We start from the raw sequence: 24,821 nt of genomic DNA, 5'->3' as shown, positions 1-24,821 counted from the left end.
TGTTGTGTGTGTGTGTGTGTCTGTGAGTGTGTGTAGGTGAGTGTGTGTTTTATACTCTCGATGTTTTAGAATGTAACCCTTTCCTTGCCATCCATTTTTTCTGCATTGTGGGTGAATTATTGATTTTATATCACGCATTTGCAAAAACTTGCTTTGTGTCAATGATTTGTAGATTGTACACACAAATTGCTCTCTTTTTTCCTATGGTGGTCATTTTTGACTGAACAACACAAGTGTGACTTTTTTTTTATGACCATTTAGCTTTTTCGAATCAAGTCCACAATTTTTTTTGTTGTTTTTTTTGAGACTGCCATAAAAGTCATCTTGTTTCGTACCATTCCTAAGTAGTAAAATGACCGAACGCCAGAGGGTTAAAATGTAATACACTTCTCTTGCTCTAAATCTGGTGACATTTGCTAAATTGGCAACACTGTTTCAGTGACTTTTCAGACCCCTATAGCGACAAATCATGTGACTTTTTGGAATGCTGGTTAACATGTAATCATTCACTAGTTCAGTGTAAATGAGAACAGCTTTACTGGACATTTGGCTATATATTACAATTAAATACAGTATGTTAGTTCGGGTTAAGAGAGAAAACACAGTCATTTCCCTACGGATGAGTGTGACATTTTCCCGTCAACTGCACTGTTTCTCTCAGGAAAGTGAACTGGGCTCTGGATACCATTTCACACTGACTTCACAAACGCTTCATTAAACCCAAAGCATGTACAAAAGATAATTTATTTTTTACATATCTTATTCCTCAAACGTTTCTCTTGAACTGATGAACAAACATGATGGAACAGTTAAAACAGCTCGTGTTTTCAGCTGGTAAATAAGTCAGTGCAGCTGATCTCTGATGTGTTCACTGGTACGGCACTGATTCACACGTGCTCCTGCAGACATTATGGTTTATTAAAATGAGTAAAATCAGATTCCTAAGCGCTCCTGGTTTCTCCACAACCAGGCATGATAGTCGTTGAGCTTGTGGTCATCTGGTGTCACCTGCAGGACACACAAACACATGTCAGCTGCGGCTCTGAACGCCGCTCGAGTGATGTACGTACAGCGGTCTTTACCTCTCTCCACTCCTCCACGCAGAAGATTCGGTATGAGTCATTGCCGTATTTGCCAATGCCGTGGAGCTCAATGGGATATCGCCAGGATTTACTCAGATACTCGTCTGACAAACGAGAGAACGTCACACAATCATGATATGACCACTACACCAAACAAAGCCATAAAATCATCACAATACACACTGTGGAAGCTTGTTTCCGCCTCAGAATAAAAAAAAGGTAATTGTGACTTTTTCCCCCTCACAGTTCTGAATTTTTTCTTGTGATTGTTTTTTTTTTTTTTTTAATCAACTCTTTCCCCGCCATTGACAGAATTTTTCGGCAATCCATGTTTTCTGTGTTATACAGTAGGGGGCGCTATTACACATCTACTGAAAGAGTACAGAATCTCCTTCAAAACACAGGTGAAGAAGCAGAAATAAGCGATAGAAGCATTAGCAACATCATCAAACATTCACACAGAATGTGTTTTTCCATTCCGGTGCTACTGCTCCATTGTTTTCATGTAAACACACGCTAGACAGATGGGTATGACCTTCTCACGTCTTTTGCAGCGTCACGCGCATGACACGGCATTGTAAAAACGCGGTGCACAAAATCAGTTCAACTTTTAAATAACACGTCTCGAGACCTTTTGTTTTTCCCCATTCCACTGTCCGCATCTTGAGTTTTAGTCTTTTAGAGCCCTAAAGCCAGAATAATTTTTTTGTTGTTGTTGTTTAAACGCAGAAGCTCTGTACACTAAAACGCTGGCAGGGAAAGAGTTAATAATAACAACATAAAAAAATAACTGACATTTTATCTCACATTTCTGAATTTTTTCCTCACAATTGTTTTTTTTTTTTTAAATTATAACAACATAAAACGTGAGATAAAACATCTTTATCTTTTTTTTATCTCCGAATCTCAGATTTTATATATCACAATTCTGTATTTTTTTTCTCACAATTACAAGAAAAAAAAAAAAAGTCTGCATTGTGAGATCAAAAGATTTTTTACTCTGTGGTGGAAACAAGCTTCCATAGATATATCAGCATCATATTCATTCAGAATATATATCGTGACTATGTGATATAGATCGCCTACCGCTACATGAAAGCACTACAGTCTACTGGCTGAAACTACTGAGGTTTATTGAATAGATTAGCCTGAATTCCTTTATCAGACAGATGATCGGCGAGTGACGCACCAGAGAAGCGTATGAGTGTCTTTGCGCGGAGTGTGCTGAGACCCAGCGGCTGCAGCAGGAGCGCCAGAGGCCTCCAGTCACTCGCTCGGGTCACGTCTGCGCTCGGGTAGCGCTCGAAAAACTCCCACAGCGTCGGGATCGCCATCTTACCTGCAGAAATACAGACGAACACATCACATCCACGTGTCAGCTGTTTCAAAATGATGCCACACACGAGGCCCACAAAGTGTGGGAACACGACTATAAACACCAGAGAAGAAGACAGCACAGATGTTATGAATGTGTCTGCATACCGCTGGTCTTGTTGAGGAAGATGGTGGCCACCAGAAGCTTCCAGGGGTCGTGAAACAGGGTCTCCTGCACCAGGTTGTAGGGCGAGCGCGGCGGAGTCCACTTCCTGAAGGCTTTGCGTTTTGGCCGACTCAAAGCTGAGAGAGAAAGATTTATAACTCATCACCTTTTACCCTGAGCGTTGAAACAGACACCATCCAGCGACACGTTGTGTCCAAATGCTGGGTGATGAAATACAACAGATTTATTCAAACTGCTATTAGCATTTAAACAGGACTCTAATATGAATTTTATAGGTCTTGTGTGAGTCTTATGTAATATTTTTGTTTATTTTATAATTATTGTAGTATTGTTTTTGCATTGTTTGTTGAGCCTTTATCTAAAGACAATTTTCTACTCTGGATAAAAGCTTCTGAATTGAAATCAAGTTTTTAAAGTGCATGTTAAGGCACATGCTGTAGCTGGTTAGGACAAGAATGAACAGCAGCGTCCAAAAGTGATGTCCAGAGGAGATAATTGTTTTTAATGACCCTACAAGTTTGATTAAAGCAGTGGTTCCCAAACATTTAGAGTGTCGAACCCCTGAGGTGTTCAACACCCTTCTGCATCCCTCTCTCTTTACACTGCAGTCACTCCTTTCCATTTAACGACAATATTCGCCCCCTTAAATTGATTTTTAGTGGCATTTTTTAACTTTATAAAGGCAAAGATTTTCTAAACCTTTTAACCCTATGCTCTGGTGCTGTTTGTGTGTCGGTCAAAAATGACTTTTCAATGAAATGATTGTACTATATTTTAGTTTAATATTTTTATTTTTTATATTTTGTATTTTTAAGGGATTTTATGGTACTAAATTATATTTATGCAGTAGTTATGATCCATTTATTAACTTTTCGAGCATAGACGTGAAAATGAAATTTCCAACTTAAACTATCATAAATCTTGAATGTTTTGGAAGTGAACTTGAAAAAAAGTTATAAAATTTTACATTTATTGTTATGAAAAATGCACAAAAATACCATTTTAATTTTTTTTTATATGAAATATATATTTTCTAAAACACATTTTACTTAAAAACTGTGAAAAAATTAAAGCCATAATAAAACCCTCAAATTTGAGGTGGATATCTCAAAAAATGAGCTTTCAGTACGAATGTTTGTGTGCAGTACCAAACGTTTCCAACAGATGAAATTCTCTCATTCATTTCCAATGCGCTCATTTTTGACATATTGTGAATATTTTTTTCAGGACCATTTAACCTTTTCGAAGGTTGTCCATGAAAATACATGTACATGTATTTATACATGTCCATGTCCATGTGTGTGTGTTCACACAGCAAGTGCCAAAACCTTTACCAAGTAAAATGAAGTAAAAAAAAAAAAATGCATTAAAAATAAAAAGCAAACTATTTCGGTCAAAAATGACCAAACAGCACCATAGGGTTAAATGTATATCATGTCAAATTTTTAAAATTACATTAATTCATTAAAGTCACATCTTTCCATTAAAAGACAACATTTGCCCCCTTAAATTGATTTAGGTGCGTTTGTACCTTTATAAAAGCAAAGGTTTCCTAAACCTATTAAATGTATGTCATGTTTTATGTCAAATTCTTAAAATTCAATTACTTTAATTATTAATACAATAAATAAAGCAATAAATTAAACTAAATAAATTTCAATCAAATGAAATCAGTATCAACAAAAGCCATCCTTACCCTGCAGTGGCACAAGCTGCATCTAGATGCATAATGCTTTGAGATAATGTTTTAATTAAAAAATGTTCAATAGAGAAATATGAAATGATGGTAAAAATGAAGTGATATTAAACTAAAACCGCCAGTAGGTGGCGGCAAGTCACGGTCTTAATGAGTAAGTCATCGAGTCATTCATTCATTGATTCATTCAGTGACAAAACAAGTGTATTTATGAATGTGTCATTGAATCATCGACTCTCCTGATTCGTTCAAAGCCACAGATTCGTTCATGAAACACTGCTGTGTGCTGCAGTTCTGCTGTGGTTTTCATTGGAACTATTATTCAGTTTCAAAATAGAGTAGACCATACTGACAATACTGTTTATAAATCAATGTCATGTTTGCAGTCGTGTGGATATTTGGGGAAAATTGCATTCTTACTCATATAATTCATTATCAACATTAAAAACAAGAACTCACACAGTGTATGTTTCTGCATCAAAGAGAGTTTGAGTCTTAAATCTATCTCCATGCACAGTCTGCGTCTATATTTGTTCGTCATGCTAGCACTTTCACAAAGATTCACTGTGGAGAATGGCAGTAACGTAGTGCGAATTACTAAGGCAGTATAATCTGCATGCATTTTATTTTACTATGCAAAAAACAAAAAGCGCACAGGTAAAAGATTGACTACAATATTAATATTTGAATAACGGTGAAGATGTCAATTTTCCTAGGCTGAACATCACTTTTGGCTCATGCCTGGTTAGATCACAGTGTCCTACCGTTACTCCTTCCACCGAAGTACGGACTCGTTTTCCGCTTCTCTGCAAATAACTTCGACCCTAAAACGAAAATGATTACACTTTTAAAAATGACCATTTATGTTTTTACATGATTAAATGTGACATTCGTTTGAGTCGTCGAGGGGAAACTCACGGCTCTCAGTGTTTCTGGGTGGAGACACACACTCCGTGAGGTTCAGGCTCTTTTTCACCCTCGACTCCTCCGGCTGTCTCTAACGGATCGTGTTCTTGGCTCTCTGAAGCAGAAGTGGATGAATGTTCATCTAGAGCTGGATTTAACGGATTCGCTCGTTCTGTGTCCAGGCCGCTCTGCTCTCCGGTCTCGCTCTCCTCTTCTCCACGCTCCTCCATGTCTTCATTTGCCGTCTCTCCAGCTCTTAGAGGACAGCTGGATTCCTCTTTCAGTGTTCCTCTCGTTTGTTGAGTTTTATCAGACACTGAGAAGTCAAAGTCACTGATCTGCAGCTCCACGTTAGTTTGTGAGAGCAGATATCTGCGCAGCTGAGTCCTGGACCTGAAGATCTTGCCCTGAGGACTGAGAGAGCAACAACAGCTGATTCACAATCTGTACATTTACACCCAATGTCAATAAATATTACACAAGAAGCTGAATAAACAGGAGGGAGATGATTCAATGAAGCAAGAGTGATGAATCAATGATTTTGGAGTTTGAGACTGTTTGGTCAATGAAAATATCTTGATTTATTTATGTGTTTAACATTTGAATCACATTTTTAATGCCCCCTTTGGAAGTTTGCTGAGCTCGTCTCAATAGGTCTTTACAGGTGATGCAGAAACGCTGTTGAAAACTGAAATCAACACCTAAACAAACACTTTTATGACTATTTGTTAGATGTCTGTTCTTTGTGTGCTGGAAAAAATTTGTACATAGTACCAACAAGAGAAAAAAACAAGCCGAGCACCACAACACTGTTGTAGCCAATCAGCAATAGTGGGCGGAGCAATGAAGGGAGGGGTGTGTTTGTTTAGGTGTCGATTTCACATATCAGCAGTGTTTCTCAGAAATCACTTACTGCACCTTTAAATGAACAGACTGTGAAAGAGACACTGTCTTATGAAATCATGTGGAGCAGGGCTTTACAGTCTTTCAGAGGCCAAAGATCCTCAGCTGTGATCATCTTCATGTGAGGGACCCCTTCCTGAAATATAAACGGCAGCTAGCTATATATTTGTGTATAAAGACCCAATTTATCCAGTGGAAAACTAATACTATAAACGTGTAAAATATTATTTGGAAAATATTTCGTTTCTATTACATTACATTATTTTTTTGTGTATAAGGTAGGCCTATTTATTATGAATTTACTTAAATCATTCTTATATATTAATAACTTATTATTTTAATAACATTTATTTTATTTGTTTATTTTTACAGTTTTTCTCTGAATTTTCGAGGATTGCCGAGTTTGAAACCTCCTGATATAAGCCCTCCGCGTTCTAAACACTGTTTCATGAAGCTTCGAAAATTTTTTACGAATCATTTGATTCGATTCAGCGGTTCAAACCCCCAGCGGTGAACCACTGAACAAGTGTCTATAGTTTTTATCTGATCTCTGATCAATTTTACACATTTGTAGACATTTTAATGACACATTAGTATAATTAAAAGGAACAATAGTAGTTATGAATCTCTTATTGACCTGTTTATCTGAGTCATCCATGAAACAAACAAAACAAGCCCTGAAAATTGACAAAAGAACACATATTACACAGACACTTAATATTTAATGGTATTAGATGATTGGTTAATTGCATTTGATAGATTATACTTTGCAGTGGGTTTGTAAAAGCTGTTTTGCACATGTTTTTGTTGCATTTACACGGTTTTGGCCAGCAGGGGACACCAGCGTGTAGTGTTTCGAATTATTTTGCGAAGCATTTGACTCAATTGATTCGAAGCTTTGAAAAGCATCGCTTCTCGCATGACTACAGACACGCACCTGATGATGTAGACATCGACTCTCCCAGCTGTTTTGCCGCTCTGTCTCTCTCTCGTCTCTCTCCTCCAGCCCGCGGCTGTCTGCAGCTCTGCGTCGCTGCCTTCAGATCTCGACATTCTCACGCGCACAATGCAAAACTGTCAATCCTCCGGCTATTTTGACGTTGCGGCGCGTCGTCGCTGTCCTGAACGCATGACTCCCTCGAGAGCGGGAACTGCTTTTGCTCTGAAACACAAATCGCGGGTTAAACCGCGTTTAACAAACAATTTCAGATGATGAAGGATTCATGAGTGAGTGTAAATACTACGGAAGCTCAGAGACAGCGGCATTAGGCGTTTTGGATATACATTTTTGTTCTTTCGACACCTAGTGCTTCGGAGGATAATAACGCCAGTTTTAAAGTTTTTTTTCCCCCCAATTAATTCAATAATAAAACTTACAGATGCCTACATTAAGAAAAGAAAAACAAAACAAACCAATGTTCTTATTTTTTTGTTTATTAACAGTGATAAAATGACTCTGAAGGTGTAATAAAGCCATTCTGTTGGAACATTGTAACTGAACACTAAATTTGTCCAGCAGTATTTTCTAATAGTATCTCTGCAAAGTGCCTCATTAATAGCAAAAGTAATGGATATATTATTGCACATGATATGAAAGGAATGAAGTTATAACCGAACTGAAGATCAATCACTGAATCATTGTTATATGAAGCTAAACGTCAAACAATTTGCAAACTAAACAACAGCATCACAGTTAAATGTAGTTAAAATCCCACTTCTACTAACATCTGTACTATGAGTTAAAAGAGCCGGTCATGTAAAGCCATCGTGTCTCTTCACAAGACTGGATTTCGTTTTATGATGCCTTTATAACCTTTTTGGCCTTTTTAAGTTTTGTTTACCTGGACTTTCAATAGATGGAGAGAAAATTCTCAGGTGTCATTAAAAAATCTTCATTTGTGTTTCAAAGATGAACAAAAGCTTTATGGGTTTGAAATGGCATGAGAGAGAGTAAATGATGACAGAATATTAGTTGTTGCTTGAACTAACCCTTTAGGACAATAATGATATGATTACCATAGTCTATTTGGGTTGTGACATCAAAAGTAAATAATAATAATAATAATAATATATATACAGTCGTGGCCAAAAGTTTTCAGAATGACACAGTTAATTTTCAGAAAGTCTGCTGTTTCAGTGTTTTAGATCTTTTTGTCAGATGTTACTGTGGTATACTGAAGTATAATTCCAAGCATTTCATAAGTGTCAAATGCTTTTATTGACAATTACATTACGTTTATGCAAAGAGTCAGTATTTGCAGTGTTGACCCTTCTTTTTCTTGGAGTTTGTCAGAATTTGTGGGTTTTTGTTTGTCCAGCCGTCTCTTGAGGATTGACCACAAGTTCTCAATGGGATTAAGGTCTGGGGAGTTTCCTGGCCATGGATCCAAAATTTCGACACTTAGTCACTTAGTTATCACTTTATGGCAAGGTGCTCCATCATGCTGGAAAAGGCATTGCTCATCACCAAACTGTTCTTGGATGGTTGGGAGAAGTTGCTCTCGGAGGATGTTTTTTCCACCATTCTTTATTCATGAATGTGTTCTTAGGCAAAACTGTGAGTGAGCCCACTCCCTTGACTGAGAAGCAAACATGAATGGTCTCAGGATGCTTTACTCTTGGCATGACACAGGACTGATGGTAGCGCTCGCCTTTTCTTCTCCAGACAAGCTTTTTTCCGGATGCCCCAAAAAATTGGAAAGGGGATTCATCAGAGAAAATGAAATGACCCTAGTCCTCAGCAGTCCAATCCCTGTACCTTTTGCAGAATATCAGTCTGTCCCTGATGTTTTTCCTGGAGAGAAGTGGCTTCTTTGCTGCCCTTCTTGACACCAGGCCATCCTCCAAAAGTCTTCGCCTCACTGTGCAGATGCACTCACACCGGAGGCCATTCATGTGTGGGGTTGCTTCTCAGCGAAGGCAGTGGGCTCACTCACAATTTTGCCTAAGAACATGAATAAAGAATGGTGGAAAAACATTCACCCAGAGCAACTTCTCCCAAACATCCAAGAGCAGTTTGGTCTGAACCCAAACTTTTGAACGGTACTGTATATTGTTACAAAAGATTTCTATTTTAAACAAATGCTGTTTTTTGTTTGTTTGTTTGTACTTTTTATTCATCAAACAATCCTGAAAAAAGTATCACAGGTTCCAATAAAATATTAAGCAGCACAACTGTTTCCAACATTGATATTAGAATGATTTCTGAAGGATCATGTGACACTGAAGACTGGAGTAATGATGCTGAAAATTCAGCTTTGATCACATGAATAAATTACACTTTACTATATATTCACATAGAAAACAGATATTTGACACTGGAATAACATTACGTTGTTTTTTTCTGTATTTTTGATTAAATAAGTGCAGGTTTGATGTGCATAAGAGACCTCTTTCAAAAACATTAAAAATCCAGTAAAATATCCATTCCTGAACAGCTTAGATGAGTATTTTGCCCACTAGAAAGCCTTTGCTGAAAAGTGTGCTGATCGTGAGGACTCCATCACAGCAAAAGGAAAGTGTCTCTTCCACTCATTAACCAGTGTACTATTTACTGACATAAAAACAGTGTGAAGGACTGGCTATTTTCTGCTTGTTTATCAAACCTTCAGTTGTTTTGCAGTCTTGTCCTGCTCTGTTCCTGCTTCCTCTCGTTAGTCTCTGATTGTTTCCGGTGTGTTTTCTAGTCTGTTTATCCCTGTAGTGTTTGTTGTGTTCATTTCTCAGATCTGGTCCACACGGATGTTTCATCTGTGTGCTTTGGTTTTGTTTCTGTTTCTTTTGTCAGTCCTTTTGTTTTTATTTTTATTAATTAGATCCTCATTGCTGAGTTCATCCTGACATCACACAAGCCATGAGTCTGAGATCTGAACAAGTCCAAAGTGTTGTGATCATAGATTCATGTTGTGTGAAGAACCTGAACAATACAGCACAGATACACAGACCTTTAACTTCAGTAATGCTCCGACACACACAGTTTAAGGTTCTTTATTGGCATCCATGGATCCATGAAGAACCTTTAACATCCATGGAACCTTTCCATTGGACAAAAGCTTCTTAAAGGGTTAGTTCACCCAAAAATGAAATTTCTGTCATTAATTACTCCCCCTCATGTCGTTCCACACCCGTAAGACCTTCGTTCATCTTCAGAACACAAATTAAGATATTTTTGATGAAATCCGAGAGGTATATGACTCTTCCATAGACAGCAATATAATCAACACTTTCAAGGTCCAGAAAGGTACTTAAGACATTGTTAAAACAGTCATGTGACTGCAGTGGTTCAACCTTAATGTTATGAAGAGACGAGAATACTTTGTGCGCAAAAACAAAACAAAAATAATGACTTTATTCAACAATCTCTTCTCTTCTGTGTCATTCTCATATGTTGTTTACTTCCAGCGCTTCCAGGTTCTACGTCAGAACGCTGACTCGTTATTGTCTGGCTCGTTATTGTCTGGCTCCTGCGTCAGCATCACACGCATGCGTCGTGCTGATCACGTGATCAGCTTTGGCCAATACTGAGCCGGCGTTCGGACGTAAACACAGAAGCCTTCAGTGTGTTACTGCGTCACCTGCGTAAGGATAATGACAGGGAAGAGAAGAGATTGTTGAATAAAGTCATTATTTTTGTTTTGTTTTTGCGCACAAAGTATTCTCGTCTCTTCATAACTTTAAGGTTGAACCACTGCAGTCACATGACTGTTTTAACGATGTCTTTAGTACCTTTCTGGACCTTGAAAGTGTTGATTATATTGCTGTCTATGGAAGAGTCATATACCTCTCAGATTTCATCAAAATATCTTAATTTGTGTTCTGAAAATGAACAAAGGTCTTACAGGTGTGGAACGACATGAGGGTGAGGAATTAATGACAGAAATTTCATTTTGGGGTGAACTGTTTAAGATTATTAAAGTGTTCTTCACACTGAGGAGCCAAAAATGGTTCTTCTATGGCGTTACTGTGAAAACCTCCTTTATTTTTAAGTATAGACTGACAATCATTTGAAATATTACTAATTTAACATTTGTGATTTATTAAATATCATTTTGTGTGTGTGAATAGCTTGGACACCTCTCAACCACTATGGCCATGAATTATTTCTGGAACAATCATCAATGGTGTTTGTAATGACCATGTTGTGTGACTGGAGATTCAGATTAGTTTTAACCCATATTGAGTTTCTTCAAACACCAGTTTGTGTACAGCGAGCCTCTGATACTCGTTTATACTTCTTAGCTAAAAGTTCAACTTATAGGGGGCACAATAAGTTAAAAATAAAAATCTGATTATAATTGTGTGATATGCGTCACATGTTTATTGTGCAGGTTGATCTGAACGCTGGATCGATCCACCCACGCCAGCGACAGCAGATGAGCTCGACGTCTCTGAATCTCCAGTAAAGGCTGATTAACGGACACCCCATGGAGCGCTGCTCCCTTGAAGTCACAGCTCTGATCCCTGAGCTCTTCCAGTCCTAATGTCTGCTGTTTAATATACAGAGGAGACGGGCGAGCAGAGGTTTGGATGATGCTTTCAAACACACAGATCAAAAGTGTCTGGAATAAGAATATTTCTTGTGGATTCTGTCCTCCAAACTAAGCTTCATTCTGCATCGTGTTTTTAGTTGACAACAAAAACACACTGGCATATTTTCAGACAAGACTATAAACTGATGGTTTTATCCGAAAGCTCTTGTTCTCAGAACAAACACATTCTGTTGCCTTCATGGATGCTGTTTCATGAGCTTTATTTGCATTAAAAACCCATTTAAGGTTCCAAAAGTGGTGTGTGTGTTTCCCCAGAGAACCTGTCAGTGATCCGTTCTTAAAAGAACCATTTATTTCTTAGTGTCAAGAAGATTTTAATAATCTAAAGAACCTTTTGCGCAGGATGGTAAAGGTTCTTCACTGAACCAATAGCTAAAGAACATCTATTTATAAGAGCGTTTAGCCTAAAATACACTTATATTGATTTTAAGGCATTTCTCTCAAATCAGTGTCAACAACAGCCGGTTTCTATTGTGACAACATGCCCCGATCACAGGATTAGTTCAGTAAATCGCATCCAATAACGGGGGAAATAGTCTCGTCTCGTGTAGTAAAGTTTGTTAAAAACCTTTATGGTATGTGTATGCTTGAAATCTACTCAATCTCCTCTATTCTGATCTCTTAATGGTCTGAATCTGATCTCTTCATTACTGCGATATGTTTGTCTGTGTTTTTCCTCGTGATTGTTGAAAGCCAAAAACAGACATTCGCATCGAAAGCATTTTATTGTACAACATCATTGTCATTTATATGCTCTTCTTTATCAATAGAACAAAAATAAATCATGAAAATGTACAGGTCAGGTCATGCAAGAAGTACGCTACTGTAGAAAAATATTTCGGTAACCCGTTTCATTGTTTTGCGAACCAAATTAAATGGGATTTACACTGGAATGTCGCTGGAGATGTTTTCTGATCACATGCATTAGTGAAATGTTTCCCAAAACAGACCGAATGCGAATAGAGCATGGATCTAGTTCGGTAACATATATAGTATTTTAAGGTGTTCCCGCGCACAGTTGGTGTAGAAACGAAAAACGAGACGCAGAGTTAAATGAGGTTTAGTGTTTTCCCTCCGAAAACACCCTCTCTTGCTTTAACGACATGAGAAACGCAGTAAACACATGGAGACAGGCGCGTTTTCCATGGAAATCAACGCACACACACTTATTCATCCGCTTTAACAACTTCACAGTTACTCTTGCTCCGTCAGATCGTCCTCTAACTCCCGTTTCCCGGGATGTTGTCGCTTCTCCTCCGCGCGACTTTTGTCCAGAAGCTCGAGCAGGATGCTGGCTTGATCACAGCCCGCCTCGTCCCAGTCCTCGCACAGTCTCTTCCCGGGATGCTGACGCTTCGCTAGGTCCGAAAAGTCTCCCGCTGCCGCTGCCTCGTGCAGCTCGCGCCGGCCGGGATGCTGTCGCTTGTGGAGCAGCATCAGGTAGCGTTTCCCGGGATGCTGCCGTTTGGACAGCTCGCTCTGGGCGCTGGGTTCCTCCAGCATCATCTGCTCCAGAGACAGACGCTTCCCGGGATGCTGCCTTCTCAGCCTCTCGCTCTCTTCGTCCTCGCGCTTCCCGGGATGTTGTCTCTTCTGGAGAGCAGGAGCGTCGTCTTCGTAGTCCGCGTCCTCGCGCTTGCCGGGATGCTGTCTCTTTCCCGGGTGCTGCCTCTTCTCCATCCAGTCCGTCGGGGACACGAGCTGCTCTCCTGGAGAGGGAGAAGGATTTACGCACGCGTATAAAACTTTTGAAACTGATTTGATTGTCTTGATGATTATAAATACATCATTTCTACACTAAGGACACCAACAAATGTGCTTCTTTCATAGGATTCTTTTGCAACTTTGTGCTTGTGCTTTTATTTTTCGTTTCACTTATGATTATAAATGTATTCCCCGTAATAAAAATGTTAGCCTACACTTTGTTTGGTAACACTTTATTTTACAGTGTCATTGTTACATATGCAAATTATGCATAATTGCATGCAACTAACCCTAAACTAATCTTTAACCCTAACCTTATAGTAAGTACATGTAGTTCATTACTTGAATATGAATATATAATTACAGTGTAACAAAGACACCTTAAAATAAAGTGTAACCCTTTATTTTATAGTTTCCCTGTTACAGTGTAATTAAACACTTAAGTATACTGAGTAATATTAATTAACATGTACTAACTATAAGGTTAAGAATAGGGTTAGGTTTAGGGTTAGTTGCACGCAATTATGAATAATTTACTGTTGTTACTAAGTACATGTAACATGTTGAAATGAAGTGTTACCAAAAAACGCACAAACTGTATTGGTTACATTTTATTTTGTTACACTGTAATTTTACATTTAAGAATGAGTAATATGTACGAACTTTAGGGTTAGAATTAGAGATTGGATTAGGGTTAGTTGCATGTAATTATGCATAATTTATAGTTATTACTATAGTAACTGCATGTAACATATGTAACAATGACACTGTAAAATAAAGTGTTACCACTGTATTTATCGTCCATTTGTTACATGATGAACCAATGTTTGCTTTACGGATTTTCAACCTTTTTCTACTTTAATCATTTGGTTGAGTAATAAATGACACAATTTAGTGTGTCTCTAGAGAATAGTTTATAAATATACATGTAATTATAATAATAATAAGTATTATTATTATTGCTGTTGTTAATAATAAACATTTTAATATGCCTATATTTTTTTCGAAAAAATAATCCGACATTCAACATGATAAAAATGACACATTTTAGACAATCTCTATGACCTGTCATAAGCGCTACTATGTCGCAGTTGGGACTCGCTTTTGCTATTTTGAAAGTCCCTATCTAGTATTTTTCGACACTGAGAGTGAGTGTAAGCAGACACCGTTGTCGTTGTTCTCGTCCTCCATCTGTGTGAGAATGGAGCGGATGAGCAGAGTCTCCGCGCGCTGGAAGAGCTCGTCCAGAGACGGGTCACCCTCACCCGGCAGAGCCTGACACTGGAGACCGGGTGACAGGAACACCGTCAGAGAGGCCAAGATGATCACACACGCCGCCCTCATGACAACCTCTGTCCTGTTCACCACAAACACACCAGCAGAGTCACATAACGCACAGATATACACCAATTCTAACTTGAAGAGCAGGTCATACACTCTTAAAAATAAAGGTTCTTAACTGGTTATCCATGAAATCTTTCCATTGCACAAAAGGTTCTTTAAGGTCTTCACACTGAGAAAAAAAATGTTTTTTTTTTTTTAAAGAAATGTTCACTGAAAGGTTCTTTGGAGAACCAAAAATCGTTCCTGCAGAAACCTCCCTTCTGGAACCTTTATTTTCAAGAGTGATTGAAAGAATAACATGTAAAGTGTCTTTCATCCTCGTCTTACCTGCAGTGGATAGTTATTCACTTGTAGCCTGTTGCAGAAAATCTGTTGCTGATGGAAACTGCAGATGTAGCGTTCCTCGAGCCTCTGATGTGCTGACCCGTTCAGGCCGAGGTCAGTGAGTGGAGCGTGAATGTCGCACGAGTGTTTTATATAGGCGCGCTCGCCCCCGTCATGACGCGTGCAGTGCGGGGTTGAGCCTGAGGGGGGCAGTGTGCTGCTGTCGCATCGACCGAGACTGTTCATTCATAAAACTGCCTTTTTTTAAGTTTCATACTACTCTTAAAACGTTTATTGTATCACATATATTAAAAAATACAATAAAAACACCAGTAGGCTTATATGTAGTAGTGATCCTTGTAAGTAAAGGCAGGTGCCAAGATTTCATGATGTCATCAGATGGTAATAGCAGTATAGCATGACACTTTGATATGTATTGAATAATCGCCATATTCATACTTTCTGAGCCAAAAAAAAAAAAAAAAAAAATACTTGACTTGCTACATTTCTTTAAGGTCAATTGACATTTCTTGTTTTTTTATGGAATATTGCAGTGTTTATTAAAAATAATATATCCGTGCAAATTAATGTGCCATATCTTCCCCTCCCTTTCTCAGCTACATCTTTTCTCTCCTCAGATGATGAGGGCGGGGCAAGCTGTCACTCACATGAGTTCCACCAATAGCAAGCAACCAACCAATCAAGGTAGCCGCTATTTACACTAAGTGACTATAACAACATTTTCTTAGCGATATGCTATTTACTCTAGCTGAAAATAGTGATATATTTTATTTACACCATGTAAAAGTATCAGTTCTTTGCAATAAGAGTAAAGACGCTATCTATACTTTATACTGGCAGATATTATTTGCACCTCAGTATTTTTGTACATTAACAAGATGCAATAATATCATAGAGTGTAAATGATTATATTTATTAAAATTATTAAATGGATGCTGCCTTATTGGGAGAATAAAAACCCTCCCTACACCTTCCCCTAACCCTACCCTATAAAAACTTCTAATATTATTGAACACTCGTTTGCAGTTTATTTCAACTTTTAGAACATTAGTTCCATTTTTATTGAAAATAAATGTTCGGCAAATGGCGGATTCGAACCCGCGTCGATCGCGTTAAAAGTCAGGTCTGAGCCTATAGGCTCACTACTGCTGCACCACTGAAGACACTGAACTCTATGCATCTTTTTTAAACTTGAGTGGCCCAATCAGACATTGGTGGTGCACAGCTAGTGTAAATAGACACTCCTTCCGATCAATTCCTCACGGACAAAATTAAGCCCCGCCCTACATTTGTTCTTGTTCGCGAAGCCGTTTCACTCGGATATACGACACAATAGGGAAGAAAAGACTTTCGCAACTTCACTTTCATGCCGGTTTTAATGTGCAGTATATAATATAAGCAGAGCATACTTTTGGATACCTACAGTAAGTCACACTTTTTCAGAAAGTTACTGCATTAGATAATAAAATATCTAAATGTCTTGTGCACACAAATGATGCAGGATTTGTATCTTTATTCATCACATTACAGTAACTATGAACATGATCCACTAAAGTTTCACAACCACAAACAGTAGCAGAATGAGGGTTTAAAAAAGACATACTGTACTCTGTTTCTTATACTTTTATAGAATGGGTTTATACTGCATATTCAGTAAACAGTATTTTATTGTAAATATAGCCATGGTAAAAAATAGTCGTAATACTATTGAATTTGTGTTACTCTTTTGTTTGTAAGTACGTCAGTAACACTCCAGAGGTTTGACTTGTTTGCTTCCCTCAGCTCGCTTTACTGACTGACATGACGTTCATGGAGAGCCGAGTGTTGCGTCACTTTCGTTCTTTTGGAGACGTCCTGAAGAAGCCTTAATTTTCTTTCAGAATTACAGTGAGGCATATAACGGGCCAGGAACTGATGGGTGAGCAAAAGCTTATTCTTAAAAGCAAACATCATTCTGCTGGGCTTCCTCTAAGCCTCACTGAATTCATTACGCACAGCTCACATCATTTCAAAATCTTGACAAACTCTCGTACAGTCGGACAGCTGATGGCAGAACGGCAGTGAGGGAATCACCGTGTAATGGAATAAATCAGGCCTCTTTATGCGCTGTCACGTCCAATACTTCAGCTGTCAATACCAATCATTTCCTATGGATAGAGGGAAAAAGAAGTGGAATTAATTGGTTTACATTTTAGGACTTCCTGCACATGAGATGACATGAAAGAAAGAAATCAGTATAACTCACTGAATGAACTGAACAATAAACCATAAAACATGTGGATGATTTCAATCAGAAGCATCTGTCTTCAAGGCCTGTATGAACTGCACAATTTCAAGATTTGTCCAGCCAACATTCAAAGTTTGTCTTGACAAACTTTCTTTTAGTCTTCTAGCGGCTGATTGTGGCTTCCTACACCTACTCTTGAAATCTGCACTTTTTGTTCTGTGAAATAGTCATCGTTTTGTGTTCACACACACACACACACACACACACACAGAATCACTTATAATAGTGCAAATTAGCGGACGAGGAGATCTGACCCAAAAGGTCATGCTGTCAGGCTATAATTACTGCATGAACGTGAACACACACACACACACACACACACACACACACTGTTTAATGGTGTACAGAACGTCACATTAAAATACAGTCAACTTATTTATTTGTGCAAAACTCAAAGGGAAACCATGAAATACCAGAGGGTGGAGAAAACTCTTGTTCAGACATAATGATCAGTGTATGTTTTGTTCTTTCCTTTGGGCATTCACTCGTTTAGTCTTAGCAGACACGAGAACTTGTATATGCAAATTGTTGTGGGAGTGTGTGTTCCTGTGTGTGTGTGTGTGTGTGTGTGCATATCCTTTAGCAACAAGATATGAGTGTCTAATAAACATGGATAATATGTACTGCAGATCTGTTGATTTTGCAGTGTCTCAAAATACTGTGATGCAGTTCCTGATGATCCTGAAGCCTTTTCTTCCGTGGATTGATTGAAGATTAACTATTGATTAACCTGGATTAACACTCGAATCTAACCACTTTTTTGTTCAGTGTGGAGCATCAAATAGTCATTACTCAGTTCAGAGCAATATTTAGTAAAATTCTCTAATAGAAAATACATCTGCTCAAATTGTTTAACCAGGTCTTTTAGCTCTTTTTGTACATCAGTAGTCTTACTTGTAGTTAATGACTTATCTTAAATGGTTTCATTCTTACGAATTTGAATTGTAGTAATCTTAATAATATTACTACAATTTCACTATTACTATTACTATAATATCTATGCATGTATGGGAATAGATCTGTTAAAAATGTAACTTCAGTTTGTGTATGTGACAAAAAATTAATTTCTGTGCTCACAATATTGATATAAAGCATATAAATCCATGTAAAAGAAAACTATGTTTTCACCTGTTTAACAGTATTAAATTATTAGTTCACTTCAGAATTAAAATGTCCTGATAATTTCCTCACCCCCATGTCATCCAAGATGTTCATGTCTTTCTTTCTTCAGTCGAAAAGAAATGAAGGTTTTTGAGGAAAACATTCCAGGTTTTTTTCCATATAGTGGACTTCACTGGGGTTCAACGGGTTTGATGCTCTGTCCTTTTAGATATCCCAGAAATATAACATACATAAGCTGGACTTTTTTGCTCTTCACAAATAAGAAATTATTTTCAGAAGAACACTTTTTTCTAACGTAAACATCTCACAAGCTTACAGCACTACCTGGTATTTCAGGTTAGCTAGTATGGATGCCCTTCTAACGAAGGAAGACCCCATGACTAAATTAACCCACTTCTTAGTGGAAATTCATGGCTTAGTGTGAATGTCGAAACCATAATGACATATTACTTAATAATGAGTTAATAGTCATGTGTATTAAGAAGTCATAGCATAATGATATATTTGTAAACCATTAGCTAATTGGTTATTCATTAAAACAGACAGCTGGAAGTAAAACATGGCTTTGACCCTTTGTGGAAATTAACATATTAATTTACACTATAGTTAATTGTCATGTACAGGCTTAGACTCAATGATGATGGAGAGACGGATAAGATAAAACAGGTAAGTTTATTAGTGAATCAGCAGGAACACAGTCTTTAAACAGAGAAGATGATCAATAGAGAGATATTTGAAATGCAGGATGACTTTGCAGTAACAGTGGGTTGGGTTTTGAAGGCTGAGTGAGTAAGAGAGAGTCTAGCGTGATCGTGACATTCCCTCCCTCCACAGGTCACTCCAGAGGACCGTACACTCGACGCCGTGACCGGCCCCGTCCTCGTTTAGATCTGACTTCAAGAATCTCACATTTCAATTTCCCCTAAAGAAAGAGAGAATGATTGGGATAACAAATATAGAATATTGGCTATACAAGAATTTCTTTTGCTTTTGTACTGAAATTATATCATGCTCTGGGTAATATTATGCTGATACTGAGCCTATCTATATAAAAGTCTGCAAAGGTGTACAGAGAAGATTTACCTGTTGATTTGGATGTGCCTCCGAGTTTGTTTGTAGCTCTGATTAATTGAATTCTGAATGTCCTCTTGGAGCTCAGAAAGCATCAACATCTCTGTGGCTCTTCGTGCTTCAGTCCTGCTACATTCTCTCCTGGAACTGTTTTAAGACATGCTGCCTCAACCCTTACTGCGTATGTTGGACTCCCACGAAACTGCACATACAGAACATATGACTCCACTCTGCACACTTCAGACTCACAAACACTGAGTGCTGCTTGGAAATGAGCAAACTTTGTTGTGATATCTACTGAGCGTCAGTCATAGAATATTACTGCAAGCAAAAACATGTGTTACGCAGCACGTTTGATCTTCAGCAAGAGGTTTGTTCTCACGCGTCAAGTAGGTTCGCTTGAACTTCTGTCTCAATAAAAGCCCAAATTCAATCTGTTCATCATATAAAGTGATTGAATCTCTTGAGAAAATTTGGACTTACTGCTCGATTCATATGGATTAGTTTTACAATCTTTTTATGAACTTTTTGAAGCATCAAAGTGTCAGTGTTATACTGACTCCTATCGGCCCAGCTGTATGAAGTTTGTTTAACCGCTGCCGTATCACTGCTGTTTGTTTAACTTTGTTCCATTCCTTTTTGACCATGTTTTTCTCTGTTTCAACACTACTCACATCCATTATAGACAGTCTCAGTCTCAACAATACTTTACAGTATTTACAGTACAATACAGTAACAATAGTTGGTGGTTTGTGTTGTAATGAGGCTGGAAGCTTTATTGCACTGTGAGTTTTCTCCCTGCAGTGGCAGCTGTGACTGGTGTGTGTTCACGCTCGGTGCTTGATCCTCCATCTGTGTGTGGGAGCTGCTGAGGTCATTCCAGTTAGTTTCATCCAGCAAGAGCAGCGTGTCTGGACATTGTGTTTTCCACTTATGTCTGTGTGAACACCATTTTAACGATTTTTCTCAAAAGTGTTTATTCCTATCTGTAAAACTTTTAATTAGCAAAAATGACTGACTGCACCTTTAAGGTAAAAATGTTGCAATTGTTGACTATTTCCAGTGTACATATCAATTTCTATATAAGTGTCAAAAGGGAAAATATAAAATTGGAAAGTTTGATACCTTTGGATGATCAGTGCTTTATTTTTTCCTCAGTAAGTTCCTTGAAAGTTTCCAGACGTCACCAGATACAAAGATACAAAGACAAGAGAAGACAGCTTGGACTAAAACAGCCTCGCCTGACTGACAGACCATGCAGGCTGACACACACTCTTAGCCCAAACTGCTTGTTATCCAAGAGATCTCTCTCCAGGTGAGAAGCATATCCCCTCCAATACATACACACACAAATATAAATAATAAAGCCACTGCTTGTGTTAACAGAGAGTTGAAATATATGCCACTGACTGATACAAACCGCCCAGCCCTACCATCATGAGCCCAAGCCACTTTTCTGTTATTTTTCCTGACACTTCACTGACAGGGGTCACCATGGCAATGTGTGATTGACACCTGCAAGGCGGGGTTCGGATGCTGTTTCAGCAGAGGTCAGGGGGTGATGCATCGTGACATGAGTCGAGTCACAAAGCCAGCCTTCACCACACACATGCCAACATGAGTCGTGACCCGACCACAGATGCACTGCCTCATTCAAAGAGAAGAGTTTGCGGTTGAAAAAGACAAGGAAAAAGAAAAGAGTATGACAGCATGACATTGCTTTTATGGCAGATATGGAAGATCAAATTCTACAAAATAGATTAATGTAGATTAATACATTTCAAAGCAATAACTATTTCTTTTGATGTCATTTTGCATGCTTTTTCATAAAAAAATGTTTCATTAATAATAATTTAATAATAATTTTGACCTCATTGATAGCCTGATGTGTGTAACTAGCATAAAAAATAGCAAGAGCTGTCTGAAATATTCTCCTAAACTATTATTTGGATAGGAAATGTTGACTCTGTATCAGCAGCTATGAACACCCATACATTGCATACCGAAAATGTAATCATTTTCCCAAAAAATCTCAATCAACTCTGTCTGTATTGAGATGACTTGTTGAGAATGAATTCACCAGACAAAATAAATTCATCGCTTGAACTCTATTGCATTTTAACTTTCAAAAACGTACTAAATTTGCACAGACATAGCAACAGCATGTGATAGAAAAATGATATCAAGTTTAAGTGTTGGATTTTGCTGCATTTGATAAGACAATGGAATTATTTCTGTCATGACAACTCTCAGAGTGTTTGGTATGTAATGGATATGACAGTGTTGATATGTTTGGTCTTAGTGGAATAGATCTGCTACACTGCTGCTGCTGTTGGTTACCACTGCTGTTGCTGTTATTCCTGCTGCTGTTGGTTGCTGCTGCAGCGACTGGTAGTTATTGCTGCTGCAGAACAAGCATGGGACTTGCTACTGCCAATACATACATGACACACTGCTGTGAGCAAGTAAGACATGCTGCTGTTGCTGCTGTTGCTGCTGTTATTGGTTATTGCTGCTGCTATTATTGATTATTGCTGCTGCTGCTGTTATTGCGGCTGCTGTTGGTTGTTGCTGCTGTTATTGCTGCTGCTGTTATTGCCGCTGCTGCTGTTGGTTATTGCTGCTGCTGTTATTGCTGCTGTTACTGGTTATTGCTGCTGCTGTTATTGCTGCTGTTACTGGTTATTGCTGCTGCTGTTATTGCCGCTGCTGCTGTTGGTTATTGCTGCTGCTGTTATTGCTGCTGTTACTGGTTATTGCTGCTGCTGTTATTGCCGCTGCTGCTGTTGGTTATTGCTGCTGCTGTTATTGCTGCCGTTACTGGTTATTGCTGCTGCTGTTATTGCCGCTGCTGCTGTTGGTTATTGTTCCTGCTGTTATTGCTGCTGTTACTGGTTATTGCTGCTGCTGTTATTGCTGCTGCTGTTGGTTATTGCTGCTGCTGTTATTGCTGCTGTTATTGGTTATTGCTGCTGCTGTTATTGCTGCTGCTGCTGTTGGTTATTGTTGCTGCTGTTATTGGTTATTGCTGCTGCTGCTGTTATTGGTTATTGCTGCTGCTGTTATTGCTGCTGCTGTTGGTAATTGTTGCTGCTGTTATTGATTTTTGCTGCTGCTGCTGTTATTGCTGCTGCTGTTGGTTATTGCTGCTGCTGCTGCTGCTGTTGGTTATTGCTGCTGCTGCTGCTGCTGTTATTGCTGCTGCTGTTATTGCTGCTGCTGTTGGTTATTGCTGCTGTTATTAGTTATTGCTGCTGCTACTGTTATTGGTTATTGCTGCTGCTGTTGGCTATTGCTGCTGCTGTTGGTTATTGTTGTTGCTGTTATTGCTGCTGCTGTTATTGCCGCCGCCGCCGCTGCTGTTTGTTATTGCTGCTGCTGCTGTTGGCTATTGCTGCTGCTGTTATTGGTTATTGCTGCTGCTGCTGTTGATTATTGTTGCTGCTGTTATTGCTGCCGCTGTTATTGCCACTGCTGCTGTTGGTTATTGTTGCTGCTGTTATTGCTGCTGTTATTGGTTATTGCTGCTGCTGCTGGTGCTGTTATTGGTTATTGCTGCTGCTGTTATTGGTTATTGCAGCTGCTGTTATTGCTGCTGCTGCTGTTGGTTATTGTTGCTGCTGTTATTGCCGCCGCTGCTGCTGCTGTTATTGCTGCTGCTGTTGGTTATTGCTGCTGCTGCTGTTATTGCTGCTGCTGTTGGTTATTGCTGCTGTTATTAGTTATTGCTGCTGCTGCTGTTATTGCTGCTGCTACTGTTATTGGTTATTGCTGCTGCTGTTGGTTATTGTTGTTGCTGTTATTGCTGCTGCTGTTATTGCCGCCGCCGCTGCTGTTTGTTATTGCTGCTGCTGTTGGCTATTGCTGCTGCTGCTGTTGATTATTGTTGTTGCTGCTGCTGTTGGTTATTGTTGCTGCTGTTGGTTATTGTTGCTGCTGTTGGTTATTGCTGCTGCTCCTGGTTATTGCTGCTGCTGTTATTTCTGCTGTTGCTGTTATTGCCGCTGCTGCTGCTGCTGCTGCACCAAGCCCATGGTATGTACCAGGGATCTGTTAAAACTCAATGGGCTCAGGGGAGGCGAGAGAGCCACTGCTTCCCGCTTAACTTCAACCACTGATGTTGCTGTTGGACAGTGTCACTTTAGAAAAATTAGTAATTTATACAAGGTTCAATCTCATATTCCATAATATTTGCTTTGATTTATTTTGTCTTTGGGTTATTTTCCAAGCCAGTTTTTGCTGAGACACGGCTTCCCTTACCTCCTAAAGTAAAGTATTTGATTGTAAAACAATAATGAATAATCCCTTTGGATGTTGTAACAGTTGTTTGGACTGAAAGTCATTAAAGTGTGGATGTAAATGCAGTTTTTGAGCTGAGACATGTCACAGGAGATGAATTCAAATGCAGGGTTTCATTTACAAAACAAAACTTAATTTACAAAACTTAACACGCTAAGACAATAACTGACAAAGAACTGAGGGAAACAAAGGGCTCTCTTCACCAATTTTGTTTCTGATCTCTAAACTGTCCTACCCAATAAAGCAAAAAAATAAATAAATAAAAATAAGTAATGTGTAAAGGTATGTATTGTCTTAGGACCCCAATTGTTCATCACAATTGATTTATTCTGAAGACATTTACATAGTGAGAGATTATGTATGTAGTCATGAAATCAGAGCCTAGAATCATAATCAATCCGTTCACTGAGAAGTGGTCTTAAGAGAGGTATATTCACTAATAGGTGTAAACCGCCATCTGTGTGGCCTGACCATCTGAGATTGATCGTAATACCTCAGAGTTTCCAAAAGTGATATTGTTCTACAAATGTGAGAACACCTCTCACCTCACAGTTTTACGATCTAAAATGAACCACTGCACAGAGAGTATCAAGTTATCTCTCAGAACTAGATGTGGAACATAAACACATAACCCTCCCACATACACTCCCTGCTCTCTAGCCCTGAAGTTAATGCTCACACACACACACCCTTGAAAGAGTTTGTCTATGTGCGTAAGCATCTCGCCCATCAGCGCTTGCACTCTATTCTAGCAGAAGCATGGGGTTGTCTCCATGACAACAGCATGGACACAGGGGTACTGGTTGCTATGAAGTTGCTAATACTTGTTTCTTTAGGGATTGCAGTTCCAAATCTTTGAGAAGGGCCCTGCTATCCTACCCGAGGGTCATGTTCAAATAACCACGCATTCTCTTAATCATGTGAGGTGCGAATACATTAACCATACTGATCAATGACACATGAATTTTGCTTCAAGATCTCTCTTTTGGGAAAAAAGAACCATAAATGTAAA

The 24,821-nt window shown here is 38.7% G+C and overlaps 3 protein-coding genes across 4 annotated transcripts in view; 1 reads left to right on the top strand and 2 right to left on the bottom strand.

Moving 5' to 3' along the window:
• LOC127516969 (uncharacterized) overlaps nucleotides 1-24,821 on the top strand; it is a 214,263-nt gene that overhangs the window by 58,386 nt on the left and 131,056 nt on the right. The gene's annotated exons all lie outside the window — the stretch shown is intronic.
• On the bottom strand, nucleotides 726-6,746 carry mbd4 (methyl-CpG binding domain protein 4). The gene is made up of 7 exons (XM_051903872.1): nucleotides 6,726-6,746; nucleotides 5,198-5,276; nucleotides 5,044-5,103; nucleotides 2,565-2,699; nucleotides 2,272-2,421; nucleotides 1,083-1,186; nucleotides 726-1,008 (listed from the first exon to the last, which is right to left on the bottom strand). The coding sequence occupies exons 1-7, from the start codon at nucleotides 6,744-6,746 to the stop codon at nucleotides 934-936; spliced, it is 624 nt and encodes a 207-aa protein (XP_051759832.1). The 3' UTR covers nucleotides 726-933.
• On the bottom strand, nucleotides 12,344-15,161 carry trh (thyrotropin-releasing hormone). Its single transcript, XM_051901950.1, has 3 exons — nucleotides 15,013-15,161; nucleotides 14,508-14,698; nucleotides 12,344-13,346 (listed from the first exon to the last, which is right to left on the bottom strand). The coding sequence occupies exons 2-3, from the start codon at nucleotides 14,683-14,685 to the stop codon at nucleotides 12,832-12,834; spliced, it is 693 nt and encodes a 230-aa protein (XP_051757910.1). The 5' UTR covers nucleotides 14,686-14,698; nucleotides 15,013-15,161; the 3' UTR covers nucleotides 12,344-12,831.

Source organism: Ctenopharyngodon idella, chromosome 8 (assembly GCF_019924925.1).
Source record: "Ctenopharyngodon idella isolate HZGC_01 chromosome 8, HZGC01, whole genome shotgun sequence".
In the NCBI taxonomy this organism is placed as follows: domain Eukaryota; kingdom Metazoa; phylum Chordata; class Actinopteri; order Cypriniformes; family Xenocyprididae; genus Ctenopharyngodon; species Ctenopharyngodon idella.
The sequence above is the reverse complement of the archived record's forward strand: the minus strand, read 5'-3'. Positions and strand labels throughout refer to the sequence as shown.